This window comes from Saccopteryx leptura, chromosome 6, assembly GCF_036850995.1.
Source record: "Saccopteryx leptura isolate mSacLep1 chromosome 6, mSacLep1_pri_phased_curated, whole genome shotgun sequence".
NCBI lineage: Eukaryota > Metazoa > Chordata > Mammalia > Chiroptera > Emballonuridae > Saccopteryx > Saccopteryx leptura.
Window position 1 is genome coordinate 24,454,173 of NC_089508.1, and position 14,186 is coordinate 24,468,358.

At 54.5% G+C, this 14,186-nt stretch overlaps 1 protein-coding gene across 1 annotated transcript; it reads left to right on the forward strand.

Moving 5' to 3' along the window:
* Positions 1-3,187: 3,187 nt before the first annotated feature.
* NGB (neuroglobin) lies at positions 3,188-8,754 on the forward strand. The gene is made up of 4 exons (XM_066341802.1): positions 3,188-3,494; positions 5,293-5,404; positions 6,022-6,141; positions 7,516-8,754. The coding sequence occupies exons 1-4, from the start codon at positions 3,406-3,408 to the stop codon at positions 7,648-7,650; spliced, it is 456 nt and encodes a 151-aa protein (XP_066197899.1). The 5' UTR covers positions 3,188-3,405; the 3' UTR covers positions 7,651-8,754.
* Positions 8,755-14,186: the final 5,432 nt, after the last annotated feature.

Below are 14,186 nucleotides of genomic sequence, written 5' to 3' on the forward strand. Positions count from 1 at the left end.
CTTCAGGAGATGGGGCATGCCGAGGATCTGCAGGTTAGAGAAAGACCAAACACTTCTTTTTTTTTTTTTTTTTTTTACAGAGACAGAGAGAGAGAGAGAGGGATAGATAGGGACAGACAGACAGGAACGGAGAGAGATGAGAAGCATCAATCATCAGTTTTTCATTGCGACACCTTAGTTGTTCATTCATTGCTCTCTCATATGTGCCTTGACCGTGGGGCTACAGCAGATGGAGTAACCCCTTGCTCGAGCCAGTGACCTTGGGTCCAAGCTGGTGAGCTTTTGCTCAAACCAGATGAGCCTGCGCTCAAGCTGGTGACCTTGGGGTCTTGAACCTGGGTCCTCCGCATCCCAGTCTGACGCTCTATCCACTGCACCACCACCTGGTCAGGCGAGACCAAACACTTCTTGACTGGCACAGCTTAGTTTACCAAGTCCCAACACATCTGCGACAATCCTATGAAGGCTCAGTGAACTCACTGCTGTTTTTGTCCTATTCTACCCATGAGAGATTCCGTTACTTGCCTAAGGCCCCACAATTAGTGGAACTTGAAATAGGCACCAAATTGGATATTTTTCTACTTCTCCAGCCTGGTCTTGGGACTAGAAGCACCTTTTCAGAACAACCTGGCAGACCCAGATCCCCTGGGGAGAAGGCCTGGGCTCGGTTCAGATGTGTCCAGATCCAGCCTATTCCTCTATGCATTCTGCTTAACGCACTGACAGCTCACCAGGGCCCGGGACCTCCTGGTGCACTCAGTGGTCTTCTGGAGGAAGAAGCCCTGCTTTGTAGCATTGGTCAATTCTCATAGTGTAAATACTCCTACTGTGCCCCGTTTCAGTCTACCGACCTGATGTCACTGTATAAGTTGGGAAGATGCAGTGTGCTCTCACAAGCCATCTAAGAGCCAGCTCCAATGCACCATTGACCCAACCTGGTGGTGTTGGCTTGGTCTGAACTGGGGACATAGTTTTTAGTCACAATTCATTAAAGTAAGGGAGGCAGTGGAGCATGGAGGCCTAAGGATGGGCCAGAGTGAGACCTGAGGTCACATCCTGTCTCTGCCACTTATTAACTATGTGACCTTGAGTTCATTACATAACCTTTTGCCTCTGTTTTCCTCAGTGGTCAAGCAGGGGTGTAATAAATAGTACTTGCTTCATAGAGTTTTCATGAGGATGAAAAGAGTTCATGATGCAAAAAAAAAAAAAAATTAATGATGCAAAATGCCTTGCACAGTGTCTGGACATGAATGCTCAGTAAATGCTAGCTCTTTATTATTATTGGTGGTGATAATTGATCCCAATGGCAGCACTGGCTCTAGATAGTATTTGAGCTCTCTCCTTGGTTAGAACCTCCTGCCCGTGCTGTTGGCAGATACCAGGCAGGGAGGGAGCTCCAGTGCCCTTGCCCCAGGCACTCAGATATGTATTCAGACCGTCTGTCTCTGGTTGGAACACATGCCCTTGACTGCTTAGGCCCGGCCAGCTTCTCCGGCCTTTTCTCCCAGGGGAACGCAGGGGAATGGAGGTTGGAGGGTGCCTAGCTCTCTCCTGCCTCCTCCTGGCTCTAGAAAGACAGAGTAACTGCTGACTTCACTTACTAGCAAAGGCCATTACCTCCCATTAAGTCATCAGACCAAGACCCTGTCCCAAGGACAAAGGGACAAGAAGGGTCCCATGTGTAGATGATTGCAAATTGGGTGGAGTGGGAAGCCTTCAATGAGCCAGGTGGCCTGCAGGGAGCACTGGGCCTCTGGGCACTAAAGAAGGAAAAGCTCACTGCAGATGTGACTCCCCCTTGTGACCTGGCTATAGGCCCAGGGGATACGACTGTGGAAGTCTAGTTCCTGGGCACCCTGCCTTCTCCCTTCAGCCTCCTGCCCCTTTGTGCTCTTATGTGAGGATATTGTGGGCTCGAGGACATGGCCTTGCTCTCCTACTCCAGCCCAGAGACCGGGATGTGTGGAGAGCTGGAGAGGAGAGGACCAGGGGCACGCAGACTCCTGGGTCCTTGGAGGAGGGAGAACAGCTAGATGGTTCCATTGGGCTTGGCTGGATGCAGGAAAGACGAGTTCTGCTGAGGCCCTTAGTCCTGATCCAGGGCCAGAAGGAGTTCTAGAAGGCAAGGATTAAACTGTTTTCTGTCTCCATGAAAACAGAGGAGGTGGACTGAGAGGCCCCTGGGACTTCAGTACTTAATCCAGCTGTGCGCTAAGTACAGCTGAGGAAATGGAAAGTGGATAGAACAAGAGGAGAGAGGTTCAGACACTCACAAATGAGGGCAAATGAGGGTGAGCAGCATGCTTGCTCTCCCGAACCCGGACCGCTAAAATGGCTGGGCTTGACGAACTTTCATGACTGAAAAGTTCAGTTCTAATTGACAGATGACCAACTTTACACCCTGAATGGCAAGCATGAGATCCTGTGCCTGAACTACTAAGAACATACATAGTACTTCTAGTTAACCTTTTAAGAGTCTTAAAAATTGTAGGATTGTGGAATGTTCAAGCTTAACTTCCTCAAAGTCCAGGTAAAGCAATGCTCAGTGCTGCTGCGCCGGAGACCCCGCCCCCACCCCCCAGCCAAGCAGCCTTGGGGCTAGGATTGGAACCCATCGGTTTCTAAAGACAGAGGCTCAGGAAAACAGCCTAGTTGGAAACGGCTGCATCTTGGCCCTGTCCCTAAGGTTGAGAGCCCTGGTGGCCCCCAAGGTGTGGGGGAGCCACAGTCAGACCCAGAGCTAGGGCAGAGGGCACCACAAGCCCCAGCCTGGTCATACAGGTAGGCCCCCTGGCATTCCCAGGTCTGACCCTGGGGAGGAAGGAAGGAGACCCTGCGCCAAGGGGGTGACAAACGCAAATGCTTCCAGGCAACGTGTGAGTGAGGCTTGTGGAGAGGTGGCTCCAGCAGAGGCTACCTAAGGCGATCAAGTTCAACACAGTGCCCTACCTAGTAAGTAGGTGGTAATATTATCACCCGTTTCCAGGTAAGAAGCTGAGGCCGAGAGAGGCCAGACAATTTCTGTTCAGCTCTGAAGCCAGGCATTTCCCCTGCCACCAGGTCGTCTCCGGCCAGGGCCGGTTGCCTAGAGATGTTCGCTTTGATGGACGGAGGCGGGCGGGGTCCGCGGTTGCTTTAAAGCGCGGGAGTCGGCCTGCTCCGGGCTGTGCGGGGCGGGGCACTCTCCAAGCCGCGAGGCGCAGGGAGCGGGGACCTGGAGGGCCAGGGCGCCTCCACCTAGGGAGGGGAAGGAGCGGTGGCAGAATCCTTCCCGGCCGAGGCCCAGGGGGGCTGCAAGGGGTGCGGAGTGGCCCACGTCGCCACAGAGATGGGGCTGCACGTGCGGTGACGGTGCTCGCCCCCCGTGAGTCCCAGCCTTGCGCCCCTAATCCCTGGGCGAGCATGGAGCGCCCAGAGCCAGAGTTGATCCGGCAGAGCTGGCGGGCGGTGAGCCGCAGCCCGCTGGAGCATGGCACAGTCCTGTTCACCAGGTGAGGGCGGCCCGGAGCCCCGGGGATGCCGGGGTGCGGGGGACGTGCGTGGCCAGGAATGGGTTCGAGGCGGCTGGGCCGGCTCCAGAGCAGGGAGAACTGACCCACTGCCTCTGCGCTGGGGCACCTCCAGAAATACACCGGAGGAGCCGGGCGCGGCGACCCCTCTCCTCTTCCCGGGCAAGGAAGCATCTTGCTTCCAGCGCCGCACATCCGTCCTAACGACGCTCTGGGGGCGGGAGTGGGTCTTCACCCGGATCTCGGTACACTCGGGTCAGCAGACACCACCCCGGGCGCTGCGTCCCCCACCCCCGACTCTGTGCCTCCAGAGTGTAACTCAGGGGTAACTCCAGCGGTGCCTACTGCTGCCAGTAAGGGGAGACCGCGCCCCCACCCCACCCCCACACCCCGCCCGTCCGAGGAGGGTGGGCTGGATACCTGGCTGCAGGAGCCAAGGGTCCAGGTCCCAGGAGAGTGCACTTCTAGCAACTAACAGAAAGACAAACATTTCCGGGGAAAGGACCAAGCTAGGACAGAGAGCCACCAGAGAAGGATGACAGACGCCCAACTCTCACCACTGGGAAGAGGGAGGGGTAAGAGAGAGACAGCCCCTAAGCGGGCGGGAGATGCCAATCTTCAGTCTCAGTTGAGGGTCTCTCCTAACCGCTCTGCCATCATTGAAGAGCCAAGGCCCTCTTCCACCACAGCTCGTCTGTGCTTGGCTCCCTACGCCAGCACAGCACTTCTGAGGACGCTTCTTAAACCCCACCCCCGTGTCCCCCTAAAAGGAAAAGAAATCCACAGAGTTACACAAAACCCTGATGAGCCGTCCCAGATGTTGCTGAGAGCTTTGGCTTTGTGTCTCTGGGCTTTTCCCAAGCCTACTGTTTATTGAGGCACCTTCTGTGCTTCCTCTACTTCCAAGCTGTGTGATCTTAGGCAAGTTACTTAACCTCTCTGTGCTTGTTTCCTCTATAAAATTGGGATAACTGTGGTATCCACTGTGTAAGATTGTGAGGAATAGACAGATGAGCCATGTGTAAAGTACTCAATGCTCAGTAAGTGTAAAGAGTTCTTAATACTACTATTATCACCACTGGCCAGAGACCCTTCAGACATGGTAAGACTAGGACAGGAGTTGGGAACCTACGGCTTGTGAGCCAGATGTGGCTCTTTTGATGGCTGCATCTGGCTCGCAGACAAATCTTTTAATAAAAAAAATAATAATAATGTTAAAAATATAAAACATTCTCATGTATTACAATCCATTCCATTTCCTACTGCTCATGTTCATGGTTGCGGGTGGCTGGAGCCAATCACAGCTGTCCTCCGGGACAACACCAAATTTTTATTGGATAATGCATAATGTACATGAGTTGTTGTATGGCTCTCACAGAATTACATTTTAAAATATGTGGCGTTCATGGCTCTCTCAGCCAAAAAGGTTCCTGACCCCTGGATTAGGAGATTCTGACCCAAGTCTGAGAAGTCCTGGAGGGTGGGGGAAGGGTGCGGGAGAGGGGGAGAGAGGTAGGCTTTCTGTTTGAGGATCCCTTCCTGCCCCTGTAACTGTTCATGGAGGGGCTGCTACATGCTGGGTCCTGTGAGTGGCCGGGGGACACATACCCTTTCTGGGAAGAGGGTCCCAGCAAAGCTGAAGGGTCAGCTCCAAGTTGGAGCTATAAGTTGCTATAGCTTATGGCCAAAGCTCGGGCTCACCACTGTTGCCGCCACAGGAGCCAGGGCTCGTGGGGCTCGCTGGGCCTGCAGGCGCTAACACCCGCGCCTCCTCCCACAGGCTGTTTGACCTGGAGCCTGACCTGCTGCCCCTCTTCCAGTACAACTGCCGCCAGTTCTCCAGCCCGGATGACTGCCTCTCCTCCCCTGAGTTCCTGGACCACATCAGGAAGGTGAGGGGAAGGCCCAGGTGAGGTGGCCTCTGGGATCCAGCAGAGCGCCTTCCTGGGAGCAGAGAATGAGGGACTTGGGAGAATGAGAATTACTTCGTTTTCTGCCCCAGGCCTGGTCTTCCTCCTGCTCCTTTCTTCTGGCTGACCTGGGCCCAATCCGGGCCACCAGAGCCACCCTTCTCCCCCACCTCGTGCTCAGTCAGCTGGTCCCAGCTCCGTCAGTGCCCTTGGCCTTGTCCCCTGGCTCCTGTAGGTGGTGTTGGTGTTCATCTATTAGGGGCCATCTGCCTATGGAAACCAAGCTGGGGCTTTCTTAGACGTTCTCGCAGGGCCTCAGCTTCCCCCGGCCCCAGGCAGACAGCACTGTCCCCTGTCCTGCAGGCAGGTTAGAGCTTTCAGCCCTTCAGGAGAGAGAGGCGTCTTTCATGGTACGAGTCCAGTTCAGCCATCACGCACTGAGTGCCTAGTGTACGCTCACACAGGTGCTTTCTGTTTCCGGTCCTCAAAACGGAGGGTCCTGGTGACCTTTCTTAGCTCTAGCTGGGACCCCTAGGTTCTGGACTGAGCAGGGAGATTGCTCTGGCCTCTCTGTCTCACTGCTGCCTTGGCCTTGACAGGTGATGCTCGTGATAGATGCTGCGGTGACCAACGTGGAGGACCTGTCCTTGCTGGAGGAGTACCTTGCCAGCCTGGGCCGGAAGCACCGCGCAGTGGGTGTGAAGCTCAGCTCCTTCTCGGTGGGTAAGGGGGCTCACCTCTCTCCTGAGCTCCTGACCTGAGGCCACCGCTCTCTCGGGGTCCTCCCTTATCTCCCCATTCCTGTACCCTCACATGACTAGAGCCGGGGACCTGCATCTGTAACCTACTTGCTGTGTGGCCCTGGCTCTGCCTTGACCTCTCTGAGCCTTCAATTTTTCTTCTCTTAGAACCATAGAAAGTTAAGGAGCCTGTGGAATTAGCTGGTCTGCTCCGTTTCCTATTGCTCTATGTAAGACCATCCTAAACAAACAATGATTTCTAATTTCTCTGGGCTCAGTGGGGTGGTTCTTCTGTTCTACGTGGTGTGGCTAGAGTGACTCATGCGGTACATTCAACTGGGAGCTCAGCTGGGGATGGAATGTCCAGGGTGGCCGGTGGTCCTTGGGGCTCTCTCCCTGTAGCCTCATCATTCAGTGGTCTCGCCGAGCTTCTGTACAGCGTAGCGGCTGAGTTCTAAGAGGAAGTGTTCCAAGAGGACAAGCCCCGCTGTGCAAGTGCTTTTCCATACTCTGCTTGCATTACTCTTGCTAACATCCCATTGGCCACAGCGAGTCACACAGATGAGCCCAATGTCAAGGTGGGGGGCCCCTACGCAAGGTGAGGTTCACTGGGGGCAGTCTGCCACTTAGTCCAGTCACCTTGCCAGATGGTAAGCACGTTGGAAAAGGGGCGAAATGTGTCTTGTCCTCTCCATCCCCAGTACTAGCCCGGTGCCTGGTCTTCAGTAGTAAATACACGTGAAACAAATAACACATGAGAGCCGTATTATTGCTGAAGGCTTACTGTGTGCAGATGCTATGCTAAGAGCTTTTTATAGAGGACCTCATTTAATCATTCAACAAGCCAATGAATTAGAACTTTTTTTTTTAATCTTTATTTAACTGATGAAGCAACTGAGGTGCAGAGAGGTGACATAACTTGTTCAAGGTCACAGTTCCTAAATGGTGGAGTCAGAAGTGAACTCAGGTCCATCTGGTTGCAGAGCCTGGATTCTTAACACCCTGAAGGCTGCCTGGCAGAGGAGGAAACTGAGGCTGCGGGCAATGGCTTTGCTTGGTTTGAGCTGGAGGTCCCAGGCAGTGCCTCGGCCTCTCTCATGGGGTGGTTGCAAGACTGGGAGTGGGGCAAAGTGATTTGTTCACTAGAAAACCTCCCATGTATGGTAAAAAGTAGGTACAATGTGGTCCCCAAGAATTGGGACAGAATCTTGCTTGGGAAGCATGAACCCCATGCAGGAGAGAAGAAAAAAGGCCCAGGAACCCTTACCAGCCCCAGGCCTCAGTTTTCTCACCTGTGGAATGGAGCGATGCTTCCCTGGCTCCGGAATGACCAGGTGCTGCTTGCCTCTGCAGACAGTGGGCGAGTCGCTGCTCTACATGCTGGAGAAGTGCCTGGGCCCCGCCTTCACACCCGCCGTGCGAGCAGCCTGGAGCCAGCTCTATGGGGCCGTGGTACAGGCCATGAGTCGAGGCTGGGATGGCGAATAAGGGGCCGCTTCTGCTCAGCAGCCTCCACCCGGTGGCCTTCATCTGTCTGTATCTGTCTGTTGGTCTGGGTCTGTTGTAGCCCAGGCTCCCCTAGACCTGCCTGCCTCTTGGTCCTTGTCCCCTTGGCCATACCAGAGAGGTGATGGAGCCGGGCTGGGTCTCCGTACCCTACTCACCCCCACTTAAATACGGACAGGGTAGCTTTTCCTTTAGGCAATGGCTTCTGGATTTCCCTGCATCCCCCGTGGCTTCTTCCCTGCCTACCTTCTTTCCCCTCTGCTGTCCCCTCTTCTTCCATGAGGAGGAGCAGCATTGGTGGCCACGATGGTCTGGGGCGGGGAAGATACAGGGCTTTGACAGACGGGCTCCTCTGTCAGCCTCCCACCCCGGGCGAGTCTGGTCTAGGGTGGGGAAGATACAGGGCTTTGACAGACGGGCTCCTCTGTCAGCCTCCCACCCCGGGCGAGCCTGGGCCACGTCGGGGAGTGGGATGGCCAAGCTCCAGGCTCCATCTCCAATGCTTTTTTCTCCCAGGGTGTTTGCTCTTCACACGCGAAGCGGAGGGACAGCTTTAGCTCTGTAGTGGAATCACAGGCAGGCCATCAGAACTGCTGAGGGAGTGGGAGGTGACCTGGCTCTGTGAGGGGCTCATCGGGGTCTCAGGAGCCCACCGCGATGTCACCATGTCACTGACAGTCTCTCTCTTGCGGTACCTCCCTTCCCCTCACTCAGCACTTCTGGTGGCAGCTCCCTTAGTATTGCTCTGCAGGAACCAGCTAGCCACCCAGGGCGGGGTAGGGCTGCAGAGGCCAAGGAGGGAGGGGTGACTTCATTCCCAGGGACAGAAGCACGGGCGGCTCTTCCTCGCCACCTGTTCCCGCAGGCCTGAGCTGCCTCTCCCTGACCCTCCTTTCTGCCTCGGGCTGCACCAACGTGGGCCCCCAGCTCCCCATCTTTCAGACCCGGTGTGTGCCTGTTCTCAGGCGGGTGGATAGACGAGGAAGCAGCAGGAAAGGACCTCTACCCTCACCCCGAGCTGTCTGCACTTTTATCTTTTGCTCCGTGCCGTGGTTGTGTAAATTCATGATGAATAAACCTCCTCTGTGTGCCTCTCTGACCCTCTGGGACTGGTCTTTTCTTGGGTGTCAGCTTGTATCAGAGGAAGCTGCAGAGTGCTGGATCTGGGGCCGGGCAAGAGGAGGTGATCAGGGTCAACGTGAGAACAGGTAGGAAAGAAGGGAGAGGACTGGGGAAGCCAATGGTGGAGATGGAAGTAGGGGTCTGCGGTGGACACTGCCCAGCAGGGCACCAAATCCAGTTTCTCTTCCGCCTGGGCATAGAGCTGGACTACATTTCCCAGCCTCTCTTGCAATTAGATGGGTCATGTGATCAAATTCTGGCCAATGGAATGTATGGACATGTATGTATTCCCAGACCTGCCTTCTCCCCAAAACTCCCACATGCTCCTCTGTGTTCTGTCATCCTTCTGCTGGCTGGATACAGACCTCACAGTGACCTTGAGGGCATGTGTTGAATGTGGCAGAGCCACTAGGTGGAAGGAGCCTGGGTCCCTGAATCCTTGCTTGGAGGAGAGAGCCCATGCATCAGAAGTGCTTGGTGGGGCCCAGGTCCTCCTCCAGTAGGTAGAGCAAGGACTCGCCCATTTTGAATTTTACAGGAAAGAGACATAAACTTCTATTGTGTTTGTGTCATTATACATTTGTGGGTTGGTTTGTTACAACACATGTCCACTCTAATCCAGAGTCTGAAGCAGTTCATTGGTCAGGGACCTGGCAGCCCACTGCTGGTGCGCAAGGTGAGGCCAGGGATAGGATTGGGCCAGGGGTCAAGACAGTGCAAAGGGCACCAAAGACTGACGAAAGCTTGTAGGTCCTCCTTAGAGGAGAAGGTACCAATCCCAGGGCGGGCTTTCTAAGGACATTAAACAAGTTAATCTGGAGTCTACATTAGAGTTGAAGAGCAAGTGTGTGTGTGTGTGTGTGTGTGTGCATGCGTGTGTGTGCAGGAGGATAGGCTGACAGGTAGAGAGACCGCCAGCGCCCTGGGGAGGGATCAGCATCAAGAGTGGGCATCATGTTAACGGGCTTGGGTTAACCCCCCATGGGCCGTGGGGCCCGAGAGCTGGGCAGTGAGTGGCTGGAAGACTGTGGCTGGGCCACTGCCCTCACCCCAGAGCTTCCGTTTTCTCAGCCAGGACCATGTTGCCGGTGTCGGCACAGCCTCCTCGGCTCCCACCAAGCTCAGGCGCCCAGGCCTGCCGGGCTGTGTGACTGATTCATTGGGTCAGGAGCACGTTAAGAATGCTTTTCCCACTATGGGACCACACACTTTTTTTTCCTTGAGCCCCATAGTCTACATCGAGAGAGGGCCTCTTCATTGTGTGATCTGATAGCGGCTCAGACGCAGGAGGCCACGCCTGGCCTGTGGTTCTCAGATGCTGGACAACCACTCAGGTGACCCAGGTGACCTGCTTGGGAAAGTCTGAACACCCTCCTCTGACCTGTGTCTTGAGACATCCTAAGCACGAGTGCTTTTTACCTCTCTTGCAGGCTACCCTCTGCTTGAGCACATGTGCATGTGCGCGCGCACGTGTGTGTACGTGTGCTTGGGGGGGGGGGGGTAGCTCCTCCCTTTCCTCAGCCCTGTAACCCTCTCTCTCTCCTGTGTTCCTATCAGTTCACATGTCCACCTTTTATAAAGAGCTGCCCAAGCCACACCCCTCTCCTCTCTCCAGCCACCACCCTGTTTCTTTACTTCCTTTGAGAGCAAAACTCTTCCAAAAGAATTGTCTTTCCTTACAATTTTTCATTTCCTCACCCATATGAGAAAACAGGAGCCTATTCTAACCAGGCTCCCCCCACCCACCCCTAATCTGTTACCACCAGGTCACCAACAACCTTTGTCCTGAGAAATTCACGGTCATGTTTCAGTCCTCAACTTGCTCTTCTGCTCAGTGGCACTTGGAAGAGTTGATTGTTCTTGCCTTTATTTTTAAACTTGATATTACAGAAAAGATGTTGACGTACACAAAAATCAGAGCCCCGTGAATGTCCACGCGCCCTTCACCCAGCGTCTAGTCGAGCACTCAGCTTGCCCCTGCCCCTTTTACTTTGCTGGATGGCTTTAGAGCAAACCCCAGACTTCCTGTTCTTTCACCTGGGAAGTCTTCCATGTAAACTTCTGGTCCTTTTGTTCCCTTATAGCCCCTGCCATCTACACACCTACCAAGACGAACAGTGTCTCCTTAACCCCACCTCATGCCCAATTCATGTTTGAAATCCGCTGATGTCTCAAAGATGTCTTTCTGCAGCTGGTTTGTTCAACTCAGGGTGTGACCAAGGGCCACTCATTGCATCTGGTTGTGTCTCTTATACTTTTCATTCTCTATAGCCGCTCGCCCACCCCTATACTTTTGATTTGTGGGAGAAACCAGCTCGTCTGTCTAATGGTGTGTCCAGCCTTCTAATTTGGCTGATGCTTCTCCGTGGCATCTTTGAATTCATTCTTCTATGCTTTGTGTTTACTGTCAAGTGTAGTTAGAGCTGGGGGCCCCTCCTTCCTTTTGGAGTTGCTTTCTTTTCTGGGCTTTAGGGATACCAGTCTCTCCAGGTTTTCCTCTTTCCTCGCTGCTCCTGCTGCTCAGTCTTCCTTGCGAATTCTGCTCCCCTCCCCCTTGGACCTCCCTGGCCTCCCCTCGCTCCCGCAGAGGTCTCCACCAGTCTGTGCCTTGAGCACCTCCCATGTGCTGCTGACTCTGAAGTTCACGTCACCTCCCTAGCTCTCCCTTATTCCAGACTCCGGTCTCCAACCACCTGCCCAGCATCCCCACGAGGCATCTCAAATGTGACAGGACCAAAACCGAGCTCGGTATTTTCCCCAGACCCACCCTTTCCAGCATCCTCTGGAGTGCACCAGTTTACCAGTTAGTTGTTCGGGCTGAAGAACCGGGAGCCATCCTTTCTTCCTTGCTCTCCCTCATACCCCAGATCTAATCTATCCCTGGACAGCACTCTGGATTTCTCCAGCTCTTGACTTCTGCGCTGCCCTGCCCTTGTCTGAGCTGCCACGCCGTTCCTCCTGGACTTCTCGAGCAGAGCCCCCGGGGGGTTTCTGGTCCCGCCTCATCCCCACCACAGTGATCGCTTCATCACTCAACAGGACCGTGTCGCCCCAGGGTCAGAACCCCCAGCAGCTGCCCACACGACGAGAGTAAACCCCGGAGTCCTCACTGTGACCTGCAAAGCCCCGGTGCCCCCCGCAGCCCGCGCCTCCCTCTGCTCCAGCCAGGGGGCCTCCCCTCACCCTCGGGGGCTCCACTCCGCCCCGCCCCTTCACGCAGCCTCTACCTGCTCCTGTCTCCCCGCTGAGCTCGCCCGAGACTCCCCACGTCCCATTGCTCCCCTCCCCCCTCTCCTGCTTTATTTCCCCTCCAAAGCACCACTCATCCCTACCTGACATCCACTATTTAAATTTATTGTGCTTATGGCCTATTGCATTTGAAAAGAGAAGGCTGACAGGAAGGACGCTGTGAGTTCTGTGTTTGGAGGGAAGAGGAGATACTTTAAAACCCTCGCTGAAGGTGATGGGGTAGCGGGAAGCGATTGCTGAGGCCTGGTGTGTGTGTGTGCGCCCACACGGCAGTGCTTACTGAAGGGAAGACTACAGCAGAAGCTGTGCTAGTGCTGGTATCAATCCCTCATAAGCCAGAAAGCAAATGCTTGCTTGAGCCTAACCTTTGATTACCCACCAGGCACCTGACATCGGAGCCTCCTGGAAGCAGCGTGGAGTGAGGTTTCCCAGCCCATGGACCTGTAATTACAGTGATACCTCGGTTTTCCTCAGATAATCTGCCCAAAAACAATTGGCAAATCTGAAACCAGTGAAAACCGAGGCAGTTATTTCCATATGAATCAATGTAAATCCAATTAATTTGTTCTAGACACTCCAAAATACATACCAAAAACACATTTTATAGAGAATAAACATAGCATTTAATACTAAAAACAATAAGAAATTAATAGTGAATATAAAAGACTAACGTAAAGAATAAATGAACATTTAACACAGCATTATTAGCAAGGGAAACAACAGGGACAGTGAGATTTGAGCACATGTGATTTTATCTTACATGTGTGTTATGTATATTTTGAAACTGAAAAACACAGAATAAACACATTACACCGAATTCTGTATACGCAGTAATCACTCACATGTAATTGTAGTATTAGCACTCGCAATCAATAAAAAAAGCACAAAAACACTGGAAAGTAATGGAATTGTTTGGCGAGACACGTGGGGTGACGCTCACACAACAAGAAACACCACCACGCTGAGCAGGAGAACGCGTGGGTCGCCCCTTGTTTCCACAAAATTAGCAGCGAGGTCAAGTGGGCACGCCGACGAAATCCGAGGCAACTGACGAAAACCAAAACTGATGACAGCCAAAGTCGGCGAAAACCGAGGCATTGCTGTACTTACAGGCTGCAGGTGAGACACAGTGTGAGGCTCTGAGACCAGCTTCCCCCATTCCAGGGACTGGAGGCTGGGTTTGGTTTCCTTATCTACTCAATTTTCCCTGCACACAAGAGTCACCTGGCGGGCTTTTGTAAAATAGGGGTCCCCAGGCCCCACCCCAGAAGGTCTGCTTTGTCCTGGGGTGGGGCACGGACACTGAAGTTGTTGAAAATCTCCCAGGAGATTCATTTGCAGCCAGGATGAAGAACCCCAGCACCGGAGGCTCGAGAGATGCTGGGCCGCTGGTTGTCAAGGCCGAGGGGTAGTCAAGTATTTGGAAGCATCCTCTGCTGAGAGCGGCCGTGAACCGCCTTCCCCTAAGCCAGGCCCCCGTGCCTGCTGCAGAGTGGACCTAGAAACTGGAGCTGGGCCGCGATGGAGGTCGCTTAGGACAGACCTGAGCCTCCACCCTCAGCTGCGGGGGAGGGGCAGAGAGCTGGCCCTGGACGTGCTTGGCCTCCAGGCAGAGCCTCCTGGAGCCCAGGACTCTCCTGCTTCCTCCCTAGCCCGACAGAGCTCCAGAGCCTCCTTGGGCAGAGGCCATCAAGCCGGTGTCCTGGCCTCCCTGGCACCAGGCCTCCCTCTTGACCTGTCCCTGAGACCCGTCCCCCGCCAGTCCCACCCTCTAGGCCTCGTCTTCCCGGCCGGCTGAGGATAGAGAAGACTGACCAACCTTATTCTCCCTTCTGGACCTCACGCTGAGGGACCACAGCCCTCCCTCTTGGGCTTCTTAGTCTGTCCTGTGTCTGTCTCCGCCTGAGCTACGTCCTCTGAAAGGTCTGCTGCACCGAGGAGGGGCCTGGGGCCAGTGGTCTGGGGGGCTGTGCAGCCTTCTGGCCCCTGGAAGGAGACTCGGAGGGGCAGCTGTCCAGTGGGAGCCATGGATCGTAGGAAAGGTCCCTTGTTTCTACAGCAGCCATCAGCCCGACGCCGTTCCCAGGCCGTGGGGCACAGTTCTCCCAGCCGGCCAGGCTCATCGCACTTCTCTGGCCCCTGAAGCA

What these genes read in the sequence shown, in the direction of transcription:
- NGB (XM_066341802.1), top strand. Translation starts at nt 3,406, where the DNA reads ATGGAGCGCCCAGAGCCAGAGTTGATCCGGCAGAGCTGGCGGGCGGTG. An exon ending in TCCTGGACCACATCAGGAAG is followed by an intron (nt 5,405 to 6,021) that starts GTGAGGGGAAGG and finishes TGGCCTTGACAG; the next exon opens with GTGATGCTCGTGATAGATGC. An exon ending in TGAAGCTCAGCTCCTTCTCG is followed by an intron (nt 6,142 to 7,515) that starts GTGGGTAAGGGG and finishes TTGCCTCTGCAG; the next exon opens with ACAGTGGGCGAGTCGCTGCT.